Source organism: Pituophis catenifer, unplaced genomic scaffold (genome assembly GCF_029215685.1).
Source record: "Pituophis catenifer annectens isolate HBS135680 unplaced genomic scaffold, rPitCat1.0.hap2 SCAF_1, whole genome shotgun sequence".
NCBI lineage: Eukaryota > Metazoa > Chordata > Lepidosauria > Squamata > Colubridae > Pituophis > Pituophis catenifer.
The window spans coordinates 225,565,457-225,580,851 of NW_027256881.1; the positions used below are offsets into that span (position 1 = coordinate 225,565,457).

Below are 15,395 nucleotides of genomic sequence, written 5' to 3' on the forward strand. Positions count from 1 at the left end.
AATCAAGGCTGGGTGCCATAGGAGAATCCCAATGAAGGCACAAAAGGAAAACAAACCTAATGCCTACTTATGAGGGAGGAATTCAAGAGTTCAAAAGCAGCCACTGTCTATTTGTCTAGCAGGCAAGATTCATTGCTTTCAGGTGGGTATGAGCAACTACAATTCTCAATGGAGCTATTAAACATTCTCCCCCCAAAAAATTCTCCTATTTGGAGAATAAGCAAAGTAAATGGACATGAGTAGTGTAAGCCCTTCATTTTAGGTCTTCCCCTCTCAATTGAGTTCATAAGAGTTTGGTATTTAATTAATAGTTGGGTTGTTTGCTTTCCTTCTTTAAAAAACATTGAGTTTAGCCTAACTGGTCTGTATATTTGTCTGTTTTTTGAGGAGGAGAAGTTGGGCTCCAAATGCGAGCCTTGGAATAGGATCCTCTTTGAACTGGGAAAATTAATTTAGTTGGGAGAGGCCAAAACATTAGGTTGGTTCACTTATGGCTTGTGGAGGAAGACGATAGTGGTTTTAAAGGGTAAATAAGAGTCTCTTTTGGAAGAGTTGTCAGTCAATGACTTTCATCATTTCTACAAATAAATCAAAGGTTTTGAATATAGGGAGGTTAGAAATTAGTTGACCAAGCAACCTCATAGAGGCCAGCTCTGGTTTCAGCATGTTTGCCATTAAATTAGCAATTCTCAACCATTCAATCAAGTAATCTTTGCTTTACTTAGGTCTCTACCAGTGCTAGGAGCACTGGTTTAATATAATAAGAGAGAGAGAGAGAGAGAGGAATGCTTAGTGAATTAGAAGATTTGTCCCCAGAAGACGCTTCCCTACGTATCAATTATTATTAGTAGTAATTAATTATAAACATGTTATGAACATGCTCACCAAATTCACTGATGTTTGATTTCATAAAAGCCAAAACATGATTCATGAGCAGTATTTCATGAGACATGATAATGCAACAAAGATTTTATAGATATAAACTGGGTATGTCTAATTTAATGAAAAGAAGGACTAGGGGTAGACATGATAGCAGTGTTCCAATCTCAGGGGCTGCTACAAAGAAGAGGGAGTCGAGCTATTCTCCAAAGCACCTGAGAGCAGGACAAGAAGCAGTGGATGGAAACTAATCAAGGAGAGAAGCAACTTAGAACTAAGGAGAAATTTCCTGACAGTTAGAACAATTAATCAGTGGAATAACTTGCCTCCAGAAGTTGTGAATGCTCCAACACTGGAAGTTTTTAAGAAGATGTTGGATAACAATTAATCTGAAGTCCTGCCTAAGCAGGGGGTTGGACTAGAAGACCTCCAAGGTCCCTTCCAACTCTGTTATTCTATTCTATATCTCAACAATAAATTATTATTTTATCTTAAATTCCCATAATTTGCCACCAAACTAAGATTACCAAATCTCAAGATCCAAAAAATAGATAAAATTTGCATATTACTTTGCATTTTTAGTTATTGGCCCCAACAAACTCAGCATATATTTTCCCTTCACTGGATTTCACTATGTCTTGCTTTCAGTCATGTGCAATAACAAAATCTCTTTCATCTAACAATAATACAATAACAACTCTTTCATTCAGCAAATAATACACTTTTATTGGTTTGGCTTAATTGGTCATGTGAACATTACTAATTGTGGCTTATTCAATAAATGATGGTTAAATAAAGCCAGGTTTATTATAATATGTGAAGCAGGTCAGTGCATTGCAGGGTGGACTGCAAACACATTGGGCTGGGGATGTCCAGCTTTGCGCTTTGAAAAAAGCTATCTACATAGGTAACCAAGAGCATGATAAGCTTAGGTTGTTGCCAAACCACTTTTCCTAAACAGTCCCCTCCTTATAACACTCTGGGGCTTCCTCCCAACACAAACCATTATAGCTGTGATTCTGAGCCCACATGCAATTCAGACCTGGCCACCATTATCCTGTTTCCAGGGGTGAAATCCAGCAGGTTCTGGAAAACTGGTAGCGGAAATTTTGAGCAGTTCGGAGAACTGGCAAATACCACCTCTGGCTAGCCCCAGAGTAGGGAGGGAATGGGGGTTTTGCAGTATCCTTCCCCTGCCACGCCCACCAAGCCACACCATGCCTACCAAGCCACGCCCACAGAACCGGTAGTAAAAAAATGTGGATTTCACCACTGCCTGCTTCTACAGTGGAAGTTAACTCAACAAATACCCCTAGAAGTAAGTGAAGCCAGCTCTGCTTAGATATTAACAATGCTCCCAAGCAGAATTAGCAATGCTGTTTTGGGAAAAAACTGGACAATCATCTTGGGGAGTTCAAAATCCCAACCAATCCAAATTTTTGGGTGGCTGGTAGGCTTACATCAGCTAATCTAAAGGCTTCATTCACTAAAGGCAACAATTATCAGTCAGGTAAACCATTTGAAGGAGCTGAATTGACAGGCAGGAGATAGCACTCGGCATCTCTGCAGGAAACAACATGAGTTTATCTCCAAAGACAATTCAGTGAAACTTTGCCAAGCCCATTGTTAACAGCTGCTACTTTTCACATACACTCTTCAGCTAGCATCATATACAGAATGACCTCTAAATTTTACAGTTTCAGCATTTAAGAAATTCTATTTATTTAATACAATTTATTCTATTGTTTTTTAGATATGAACTGGAGGATTCCCTAGGCCTCCAAAGCATCAGTTTTATTGACTACTTGAAATCTTACTCACTTCCCATGTGGCTTTGGAGAGGTTTTTCAACTCACCATGTTACTATCAAACTTAATTTTATACTCAGTTCTGTCTTTAAAATTACTTTTAATTTAAGAGTGTTTACACTGCTGAATGTTGAATACAATATAGCTTTCTACAGTTTATATTTTTAAATGTTTACCTACCATTAAGGTAAAAGTAAAGGTTTCCCATGCCCAGTTGTGTCCTACTCAAGGAGGTGATGCTCATCTCCATTTGCCAAGGGAGCCATCAGTGTTCAAAGACATTTCTGTGGTCATGTGACCAGCATGACTATACCCTGAGGTGCATGGAACATTGTTACCTTCCCACCAAAGTGATACCTATTTATCTATTCACATCTGCATGATTTTGAATTGCTAGGTGCGCAGGAGCTGGAGCAAGGAATGGGAGCTCACCCCATTGTATGGCATTTGGGTTTCAAACCCAGACTGCCAGCTTTGCAGCTGATAAACTCAGCATCTTTCACCATTGAGCTATTGCGCCCCCTTACCTACCATACAGCCGCATCTATTGTATAGAGCAGGGGTGTCAAACTCAAGGCCCGTGGGTTGGATTCGGCTCATGGGATGTTTAGATCTGGCCCATGGGGCCGCTCTGGAAACAGCGAAGGACTGGTCAGCGGTGCCTCTGTCAGCAAAAATGAAGCTTTGGTGGGCCATGTGTGGCCCTCCCAGGCTACATTTTCAGCCACGATGGCCTCCTGCAGTCCTCTGCCAATGAAAATGGAGCTCCCAGAGGGCTGCAGAAGGCTGAAAATGGGGCCTGGAGGGCTCCCACATGCACCCCCAAGCTCCCTTTTCACTGGCAGAGAGCTGCAGGAGGCCATTGTGGCTGAAAACAGAGCTCAGGAGCCCATTTTCCCTGGCAGAGCACTCAGGCCACCACAGGCACCCCGACATGAATGTCCACCCATGCCCATGCCCACACTGGCCCCTGAGGTCAAACACAACTCTGATGTAGCCCTCAATGAAATCAAGTTTGACACCCCTGGTATAGAGTGTATGCTATAAAAATAAAATAAATGAAAAAAGAAGGCATTCAACAATCTTGCTATAGGAAACACACTGTGGTTTATTGTTTTGCACTGGGAGATCTAAGGACACTCACAAAGGTTTCATGAGGAAGGCTAATAATACTGAGCCCATGGGAACCTAATTGAGAAACCGAGTAAGCCTCCTTGATGAAACAGACCCACCATTGGCTTGCAAATTCCCATGCTGAGGTTGCAGATGTGCTCATACGGACTGCATAACTGGCTGTCAATACTGCACACTTAATCCAGCAACTGCTTCCCTCTGTGGTACAGCCCTTGGGACCCAGCAAGACAAGCATCTCCCTGAGGATGTACTGCCGTGGTTGGACAGCATCTAACATATACCTAACCTCCTTTCAAAACCTCTGTGTGAATGTGTCTTCTTGAGCAATAGTCGTCCAGCTAATGAGGAATGATGCAGCACATTATACTAAAGATCCTTATTTTGATTATTCCTACAAGACAGAATTTTGCCAAGAGAAGATGCAAACATACTCACTCATTCGCCCAAATTGATACATCCATGAAGGGCTTTTGTGTGTGTGTCCATTCTCCTATTTTACCAAGAGGAGTGAGCAAGCTGGCTTTCACAGTCATATTTATCTCTGTTACTCCCACCTCTCAAGGGAGATCTGTTTATTAATGTGCCACTTCCCTTGATAAATTACTAAATAGAAAGAAAAGCCTTGTACTCGGTCCTCGCTGCTCCTTCCCACCATGATTTATGCTTGCCGTGTCAGCTCTGCCATTGGTTCCCATTAATTTGACCACTGTAGAAATCTTGATGTCCAAGAGCAGCCCAAGTTTTATTGGTACAACCATTTAGAGACCCCTAATCTTTTTTTTTTTTCCCCAGGGTAAAAACTCTGTTGGAAGCTGTCAGTTTCTGCAAGATAACCTGGGACTTATTTTATCACAAATCAAGGCATATGCATTTCATTACTGTCTGCTCTAATTTGGATCCTCCTGATATTGCAAGATGTGGTGAAATTTCTTTGGTGTTCTTGATTTTTATACCTAGAATTGAACACTGTGGGTTTAAGTTTCCATTAGAATCTGCTATGTGATGCATTCACATATAGGTTAAAGTCACAGGGTTGATCTCAGGCAATTCTATAGGCAAATTCCCTTTTTCCACCTCCTAGTACAAATTTCTAAGAGAGATGGAAGCAAATCAAAAGTTTGTTTTCCTTCACCGAAAGGCTGCACAAACAAAAATATAAGAAGCTAAACATATTTATTCAACGATAAGACTTCATCTGTCAATCACATTTGTAATGCATATCTAAAACAATGTTACATTACAAATATTTATTATTTGCCTAAATTTACTGGGAGAAACTGGGACACTTCAAGTTCTAGTCTTCCCTTAGACATAGAAGCTGGATGGGTGACTTTGGGCCAGTCTCTTTCTCTCAGGTCAACCCACTTCGCAAGATTGTCATTGTGGGGAATACAGGATGGAATGGGAAAACTAGCCATGGCCAACTTGCTGCGGGACAATTTAACAATTCTATAATTTTAGTTTCAATAAATTTTTAAAAATTAAATTTTTGTCATTCACATTGCATTCTGTCCCTCCTTTTGCATTCTTTTTTTTTTTTTAATGATTCTATTTCACCTTTTCTTTGACATTAGTGTAACTCTGGTTCCACAGCAAATTGTACCGCAGTGAGTTGGCCCTGGTGAGTTGTCCTGCGGCAATCTGGCCATGGTGAGTTGGCCATGGCAAATTGTCATAGACCCAATATAGGAGGAAGTGTCATTATGCATAGTACCTTGAGTTATACAAAATAAAGGTGACATATAACTCAATCAATATCCTTCTTTTACAATTGCCAAATGTAAATTAAACACACAGGGAAATTTTTGATTAGACTTTGACTAGTTAACATCTCTGCTACCTAGTAATCCAAGACACTCACATACCCGTATACCAATCTTCCGTTTGCATTCACTGATTTACTTTCAAATGTACTTTCATATCCTAATTATGGAAAAAAAAAATCTCTGTAATTTTCCAAAGTCGAGGCCTGGATTAATTATTAAATGGATTAATGAAAGTTTGATTCCCAGTTGTCCCCAGCTGTGTTTACTCACTTAACACCCTTCAAAGTCAAAATATAAATAAACAAATCTTAAATTGTTTCCACCTTCTCCATCATACTACTGGAAATTCTATGGCACAATCAGGAGTGCTCAGAGGAGCACAAGTAGCGTTGGGGCTTGCCCACTATCCTGCAATGGGTCCCCACTTTATTTCCCCATTGGGATCAAGGTTAAGATTGTATTAATCTGTAAAAATGCTGTTTCTATGTTGTATCATGCGTGGATAGAGAATGAAGGTTGGGGGGGAAATACGAATGGGGAAAATATGGATGTAGGACAGGTACAATCAGCTCTGCTCTCTGAATTGTTAGATTTTGTTACAATCTGTAGACATGTAGACATTTTTCCAATGCTAAATAACTAACCAAAAATCACATTACCTGCCTTGTGGCTAAATCCTTAGTTTGTTCCCGTTATTCTCATTCTGGGATATTATTAAGAAAACCAGAGGTTCGTGCTCTCATTATCTAGCATGGGAAAAGCATCAACACACACACACACACACACACACACACACACACACACACACTCTATTGTGTAGTTAATTCAATCTAAAACTTACTGATGCTTTTCCCCTTGCTCTAATGTCCATCATAACAAGAACACTGGATTGAGTCTGCAGGACCTTCTTATGGGCCACCCTCTGTGAATTTATACTTCATCGCCAAAGATCAACCAGTTAGCTTTGACTTATGATAAATTTTGTTTGACTTTGGATAGAGTATTAATTCTGCAATCATCATCATCATCATCATCATCATCATCATCATCCAATTCTCTGTGAACAGGGATAGTCATTTTTGTTTTTCCTGGACATTGTATACATTGGTCTTTCCCTTTGGATGGGTATTATGCCTCACAGGATAACCCATGTGCACCAAATTGTGCCTGCCCTAAAGGGAATTGCAGCCTTAGTAGAAACTATTTGGCATTCAAAGATATAAGGCCCTTCCTTCTGGTAGATTTGGTCACTGTTACATTGCTGCCCTTGAGCAACACAATTGACTGCTCCAAAAACTTTCTAAACCCCTTAGCAGGGGTGAAATGCTCCCGGTTCGGACCGGATCGGGCGATCTGGTAGCGATTGTGGCAGGTGGTTTGGAGAACCGGTAGCAATGATGGCGTGAGGCTCCGCCCACCTGCCTGGGTGTCATTACTTCCTGGTTTTAACCAGGAGGTAATGTGCTTTTTACCCTCTGCGCATACGCAGAAGGTCTGTGCATGCATGTGATGTGCGCGCAGTGCGTGCACTTCCGAACCGGTAAGGAAGGTAAGTAGATTTCACTCCTGCCCCTTAGATATAAACAGGATCTTCTGCAACCCAGAAAACTAAGAGAGATAAGGACCATTAATGCAAAAAATGGAAGGCCTGTTAAATTTTTAGTAAAGTCATGATCTGTATCCTGGTAGTGGTAGAGGTTTTGCCCAAGGAAATTGGAGAGGCCTTGGGGTAGAAACCAAAACATTCTGCCAAATCATCACACTTCAACATCAGTTTATATCTTAGCTAGTAAAGCATTAGGAGGCATTGTAAGTTCTAAATGTTGTTATGCATGTTTCTGATAAAATAGATGATATCAAGGCTTAGGCAGATGCCTGACAAAATGTCTTTTACATTCCCTATTTGTTTCTAGAGACTGGTAACTGAAATTGGTTTTACTTAATCATTGATGCTGTTAGTCTTCTGAAGGGCATTCAAGACCTGGTATTTCCTTTAGGTATTGAACCAGGGTATCTGTTGAGCCTTACATGTAGGGCGAGTTAGTTTCTTTTTGTTTAGTGTAAAAAGACTACCATTGTATTGTTTATGTGACTTTATTAGGCTTTTAGTATTTTTTACATTTTTATTTTATTAGGTTTTCAGTTTATTTTTTTTTTTCATTTTACATTATATTATGTTTTTATGCATTGTTAGCCACCCAGACTCACTATTTTGAAACAGGCAGTCATATAAATCACTTAAATAAATATAAATGATCTCTTGTATCCATGAGCCAAAAGCAAGGGAAAGAAAAATTATTCCAGGAATTATTGTTGCCTTTGTAACAGTAATTTGTCTTTGTGCTTTATTTCTTTTACTGAAGGATTATCTTGGTTCTATTTCTAACTGATGCCTCAGTGGAAGATTCCGTAAAGCCAACATCTGCTCTAAGTATGGCCATGACCATCATCATCATATCTTATCAGACTATGCTGATATTTTAGTTTCACTTCTGAGGAAGTAGACAGGGGGGAGTTTAGAGACAAACAATCCTTCATTATCTCTAAAATGGAGAGGTTACATACAAGGAAACAAGGGTAATAAATGAATACATATGTCAGGATGTTCTTGGACAGGGAAGTGACCTGCCAGCATTTTAAAAGAGCACATAAGAACAGAGTACTTTTGTATATGCAAAAAAAAATTTTTTTTTATCGTATAAGACATGGGTGTTCATTAAACCAATGAAAAATGAACACATTGTGGTATGCATATTTAAAGTACTATAACCATCCCAAGGTTGATTTTACTCCTGCAAGACAAATCCAGTGCTCATTGCTGAGTAGGTTTTTCTCTTTACCCGCTGCCCTCCTCTGTTTGTTGTTCTACAACAGGGGTGTCAAACTGGCGGCCCGTGGGCCAGATGCGTCACATGCAGCCCATGCCCACCCCAGCTCCGTGAATGGGAAAAATGTCGCAAAATGTCATGTGCCGGCAATGTGACGCGGTGAGTTTGACACCAGTGTTCTACAACAACCACAATAATCTTTGTCCTCGCTTGTACTGAGGCTCAATCTTTTTGACGATTCTGTCTAATATGGTAGCACATCAGTGGTGGGTTTCACTTACCTTTGCTACCGGTTTGCTTGTGCACACGCTTCACTCGCGCACACACCACTTCTGCACATGCGCAGAGCATATTTGATGACGTCCGGGAGGGTGGGTGGAGCCTCCCGCTGCCAGTATTCACCCGAACCGGGGTAAACCGGTAGCAATCCACCACTGTAGCACACACTTTTACCACTTATATCAAAATGGAATCAGGGTTTATGAGGAGCATGGAAAGATATTCGCACCACAATATAATATTTACAATTATTTACAAAATATCAAAACAATTTAAAGTTACTGAAAGTAATGACGAATCGGTAGGAGAAATAAATGAGGGAGGCAGGTTTGATTAAAACAGCTATTACAATTAACAAATTATTGCGGGGCAGAAAAATGGAAGATTGAAATATGATATGAAAGAAATGGATGGGAGATGAAAGGAATGGAAACTTGTAGAAACCAATTAACTGACTAATATGGGGGCAACGCATGGTAAAATTAGAATGAAAAAAAATCAGTTGGCTGTTCACAAGAAAGATTGTAGTTCTTCCTCCCCATAGCCACATAAGAATAGATCTTGGTAACCAAGATATATTTGTCAGTGTATACCTTTCAGTCAACTCTCAATCATGACATTTTCCCTGTACTCCCATACCAAGATGTTTACCTGAACAAATGTCCCAGCTATTTATCCATCCATCCATCCATCCATCCATCCATCCATCCATCCATCCCCAAAGTCACCCCGAATTTTCCCACTTCAAGCCAGCTTCCAGGTTCACTTTCAGTTGGAGTACAGCTTTTCCCAGTTTAGTGGAGATTCTTATGAATGAAAGGACAATCATGCATCAATATGAAACATCAGATTTAAATATAAACTGTTTCTGTTCTTTAAAGCAATCCATTTAGTTAATGGAATTATCAAGCAGCTTTAAGCAATTACAGCTACTTTTTATTTAGGTTTATATTTGCTTCATATTGACTGATATTTCTTGCCCTGTTTATATGCACAAAGACTTTTCTACCTCCAAAGCTAATAATACTTTGACTCTTTTGGAAAAGAGCTGAAAGTTCAGAAAGGGTGAGTAAAGTGTTACCCTACAGGGCTTCACTTCACCTCCTTTGGTGCTTGATCAAAAAGGAAACAGCACTCACTCCTAAATGGCTGGATATCCCTTCTGTGCTTCTTCTGCTTTTGAAAATGAAGTACAATCCTATTCATAAGACACCAAATCAGAAGCAATATTAACTTTAGCTGAAGCATGGTAAATAAATATATCATCAGAGTTCTGTATCAGGCAACTCCTTTATCACCAAACAGCATGTGGCTGCCATCTGTAATTTTCTTGTGAATTTTTTTTTATGGTCTGTAGTGTCACACCGCATCGTGTTTGTTCTGGCACAGGTGATGTCCTAAGAGACAAATTTCTTAGGGTCCTTTAGTTTTGCAGTTCAAGGTATTCCAAGATCCTTCTTGAGCAACACAAAAGCTGTCTCACCACCCTTAAAAATCATTAAGGCTCCTTAAACCAGCATAAGTAAATGGGATTTTTGAAGAATCCAGGAGTCAGCAAAATTTTAGCCAAAAGATCAGAGGAAAGAACTTTGAGAGATACCTTGTATTGTACTTTCTGTTGAGTGCAGTAAAATTAAATTTCAACAATGCAAATACTATTGTGATGCTATATCCACGACCCGCAACATGTATTAACTTATTTTTAAAATTGGTATCCATTTAACTTCGATAGCTCCTCTTTTTGCAATGACTAAAAAGCTGCGAAACACAAAGATCTTGAATTCATGTTAGTAAACCATATGTGACTGGATTTTGCCAGTATTTCCTATCCGCAGAAAATGTGATCTACAGAAAGTGGAAACACTACAGTGATAGCCATTGTTATTCATTTGTAGGCAACTTTTTTTGGTGGCGACGGGGGTGGGGGTGGGAAATCATCCCAAGGATTGAAAACCAGAGCCACAAAGAACTCTTTGGAGAGGACAAGGAATGAGGGGGAAAAAAAAAACAAAAAACACCAGCCCTTCCAAACTAGTAGCCTTTTAAAGTTACAGATGAACCTCCTCAGATTTAAAAGCTGACCTCATTTCTTTGGAGGTTGCTAAGGTTTTATCCTCCTGCGTGAAATTAACATAAATGCAACAGGGCGGAACTGAAGTTTTACTCCACAGAGGCCTGCTGCGAATTCTTCTATGGCACATTAAAGGTTGAGTAGTTTACTGTGGCCTGCGCGTCAACAGAGAACCCATGAGCTGGGGGGGTGCGGTGGGGGGTGGAGACACACTCTGAGAGAGGCTGATTTGAAAAGAGAACAAATGAAGGGAATCTGAACCGTAGAAAACAAATTTGTGTGCTATTTTATTTCATTAAACTCTATAAGCAAGAAGTATATGAGCTTGTGTATTCATCAACTTTCCCATAAGCTATATGGCTAAAATTCAGTGAATATTCATTACCGAAGCTCATATCACAATAAAATAATTGATCTCTAATATGCTACTAGATTCTGTTGTATAAAACACTCACATGGTTTAACCTGCAAAACCATACTCAAAAGATATCTTAAACTTACTACTCAGTTATAGCAATGCATAAAACTTCAGACACATGTGTTTCACGGTGGCTTTTTCCAATGGCATTGGCAAAGTCCTGGTAAACTTTCTCCTACTTAAGCCCAAATATTGTCATCAGTTAGAACCTGCTCAACAGTTGCCTTATTTCCAGTTGTTCCCACCTTATCTATATTAGTGAAAGGAAGGAAGCTGGAACATACAAACCAGGCATATTAAGCACTTGTTAGTCACATTTATTTAATGGAAGAGATTGTAGCATTTCCCCCCTGAAAACTGTTTATAGTGCTTCAGCTAAGATGACTTGTCTATAGTCTCTCAACAACTTGAAGAGATCCTCATCACATAACCTGTACTAATTCTGCAAAATTAATTCCTCCCTTTCTTAACTGAAAGGCTGGAGCTGTTCAAAACATGAAGTTTAACAAGCAAGCAAAACTTTAGATGAGAACTTTTTTCCCCTCCGTCCCTCCCAGTTTCTGAAGAGGCGGGGTCCAGCATTTGTTTCTGCACTGTGAAGCGATCGTGCCCGCTCTCATTTAGCATGGCAGAGCCTTTCAGTTCACACGTCTTAGCTTCCCAGTGTCTGCCAAGTTTAATGAGGATGTTTGTTATCCAGTAGAACTGGAGATTTAGCAAGACAAGTTGTACATTCTTTAAGGAGAGTTTGCAAAAACAAGCGGGGGAGAGGTTGGTCCTATTATGGGCCATGTGGCAAAACAGGGCCTTCAGCCACATGCAGAAAGTAAGAGGATGTCAAGTAACCCAGTGCTTTCAACAATCTTGTCTTTTTTGAGACACCTAGGGGAGCGCACACAGGGACACTTTTATGATAACGTTATAGTGCCATTCCCCCACTCTAGAAGTGGTCATTCCAGCAAAAACATTCCTGAACATGGATCCAGCCAGAGAAGGCTCTTGTACTCACCATCTACAGGGCTGAGGTAATCATGAAGATGCGTGGCCCCGGCTGCTGCTCCACTCTGCATGAGGAGGTCTCCATAAGGATTCGGGTGGCTGGCCATGAACGTCATCTGGTGATAGTAGTCTGCAGGGCTGGCTCCTGGAGGAGGATGGGGAAGGCCAAAGAGACTCCTCTCTTTCAGATGCTCATGAGCTACTGCATGGGGAACAAGACAGGGGCAGAGGAGAGAAGAAGGGTAAAATGTTTCCAGACAGCAAAATATCTGCAAAGATGTTAGAAACTCCCTGTTCCCTGCCAAAACTGTGTAGTTGTAACTCTGACGTGTTGCTCGCTCTGGACAAAAGACACCAGGCTGGGGCCCTCTACATTCCTCTATTTCCGCAAATTTATAAACAATCTCTCATTTCTAACCCCCCCTCCAAAATAATCCTGCTGTATGAACACAGAGTTCACAAGGGAGAAGGAAAAGGAGAGAAAGAGGGGGAGGAAGGGAATGGAGGAAAGGAGGGGAGACTTCTGGATGCAGTATTGTTGTCGAAATTAACATCCTGCCTTTTACAAAAGAAAAAGACAGACAAAGCCTAGTTAATGAGAAGCAGCATAAGAAAATTAAAGCAGGGTTCTAATAAAGTGTGTGTGTGTGTATGTGTGTGTGTGTGTGTGTGTGTGTGTGTGTGTGAGAGAGAGAGAGAGAGAGAGAGAGAGAGAGAGAGAGAGAGAGAGAGAGAGAGAGAGAGAGAGAGAGAGAGAAGAATGAGAGGTTTTTTTTAATAGTGTGCCTGGCAGTGGAAAACCATTTAGCTTGCCAGAACCAATTATCCTCACTTTTGCCCATTTGTGAAACCTGCCTGCCTCTATGCCCATTCTACACTGAACTTATTTACAAAGGGAGGAGGGGGAGGAGGGAGGGACGAGGAGAGAGGGAGAGGGAGAAGGAGAGAGAGAAATTTGAAAGCCAAGATCAAGACCCTTTCTAATGCCAAATAATAATAACATTTCTTTTGCAGGAAGAAAGAAGATTCAGGGGTCATACTGAGAGGAAGAAAGACTATTAAGAGCAATAAAACACATCTGTAGCTTACTTAATGCAGAAGCTTGGAAGCTTAACACTTGCTAAAGGGAAAGGCCCCTGGGATCAACAAAACCAAGTCAGCAATGAGAGAGAAACTAGGTTTTTACCAGATGCGTTACATCTGTCTAGCTGAGGACATGCCTCATATCGTCCAGTTATTATTCTGCAGAGGTGAAGTTCTAGCTTCATCCCAGATAGAGAGGAAGTGAAGGTTAGATATTTTCTTTCGACTTTACTACTAGGTAGCAGATAAGCACCAATCTATAGAATCTTCTACATAAGAGGAGCTAGTCAGGAGGCTTTTTATTGAAATCCATTTTGATGCCACTTACTTTTGATTACTTTTGAGACTGTTTGCAAGAATAAATTAGTGAACATGAACAGTATAGCTAACAGTATTCCCAATTATTATTTTCCTTCTTCCACCTTTCTCTCTATTTAACAGATCTGCCTCCTCTTTTTCTCTTTCTCTTGACATTAGCTATAATAAATACTCAATGTATAGCTGGTAATAGATAGCAAATGGTGACATGTGACTTCTGGTCTACTTTTCATGTAGTCTTCTCCCCCCCACCCCCACCTCACTCTTCCCTTCAGATTCCTTGGTGATCTAGAGGTCAGCCTGGAAAGTAAAACAAACAAATCTGTTCAGAAAGAAGGTAAGGGCAACATACTTCCATATTATTACCAAGAAAACTGGATGGCCATGACAGGAAATCAGCAAGAGTCAAGCTTGATTAGAAGACTTGACCTTTGCTTCCCTTCATGAAGACCGATAACCAGACCTTGAGCAATTTGAAAATCTTTGCCCTGCAAGCCTTTACACCAGTCCTGGAGAACATTTGGCCTGCAAGGTTGGTCGTTTGGTTTGAGAATCTCACTCAGTATCCTTTCCCTATTTCTCATCAGCCTGCTGTTGGCCATCTGAAGAAGGCCTTACACTGAACCATTGCTCTCTGGAATGGGACAGTTCGCTGCAGCCATCTTGTTGTGGCCAACTTGCCATGGCCATTTTGCTGCAGCCAACCTGCCTCCGGACAATTCGTCATGGACAATTCTACTCAATGCAATAAATGTTATTTGTCACTGTTTCTTCGACATTATTTCCACCTTTGTCAATGGAAATAATGTTAAAGAAACAGTGGCGGCTAACATTTATTGCTGTGAGGTATCCCACATGAACTTGTTCATAGCAAGATGGCTGTGATGAGTTGGCTGCGGCAAGCTGTCTTAGACCCATTGCGCTCTGCCTTTCCTTTGAATGCATACAGTTCAAGGGTAAGCATGTATGAGTGTGAAGGCTACATCCATTCCTTCATGACCCAATCCTATTGAACCACGTTTTATCAATATTTCATTTTAAAAAAAATGTTTTAACTTCCTTTAAGAAATAAATAAGGAATTTGTCTGGCTCCTTTTTTTTATTCCTCATTAGATATCATCAAGAAATGAATCACAAAGGAAACAATGAAAAATATATGGAAATCTATGATATAATCATAAGAATGTATGTTTCTGGTCAATATAATCCAAGAAAGATATTGCAGAACTGGGAAATATACAAATACGATATGATATAGAAGAATATTAGTAGTGAGAAGAAAATGAAGAATATTAGTATATTAATATTCTTATTAGTTTTATTCCCTTTTGTACTAGTACATTATAAGATACGATGACCAAAACTACCCATGATGTAAGTTCAGTCTGATTGCCCTTCTACCAGAGAAAATAAAGGGTCAAAGGTCAACCCACCCATCCTCCAATTTATTGGAGAATATGGGAAATTCTAGGATCATACACAGGAAGAATTTACAGAGAAGCTTTGGTTCCGAAAGATCTCCTGTAAGATCCAGCAAGGTTCCAGTTGTGTGATCCAAAAATTCCAGCGCCTCTATATATAAGCATGGAGATGTTGTCATTAAAATAAATGTTAATTGTAAAGAAGCAGATTTAAATTAGACATCAAGAAAAATGTATTAAAGTCTGTATAACAATGCAGTAGACTGCCTTGGGAGGTAGTGGACATGGGAAATGTTTAAATAAGGCAGTGGGTTGGATTAGATGATCTTCAAAATCCCTCCAAGTCTTTATATTCAAGATTATATTCAAGATGAATTGCACTCATATGCAA

General features: G+C 40.1%; 1 protein-coding gene across 1 annotated transcript in view; it reads right to left on the bottom strand.

Moving 5' to 3' along the window:
• The window catches only part of GLI2 (GLI family zinc finger 2), a 210,826-nt gene that overhangs the window by 42,788 nt on the left and 152,643 nt on the right, over positions 1-15,395 (bottom strand). Inside the window, exon 4 of the mRNA XM_070957097.1 lies at positions 12,193-12,384. Within this exon, the coding sequence (XP_070813198.1) occupies positions 12,193-12,384 (192 nt within the window). The remainder of the gene's footprint in view (positions 1-12,192; positions 12,385-15,395) is intronic.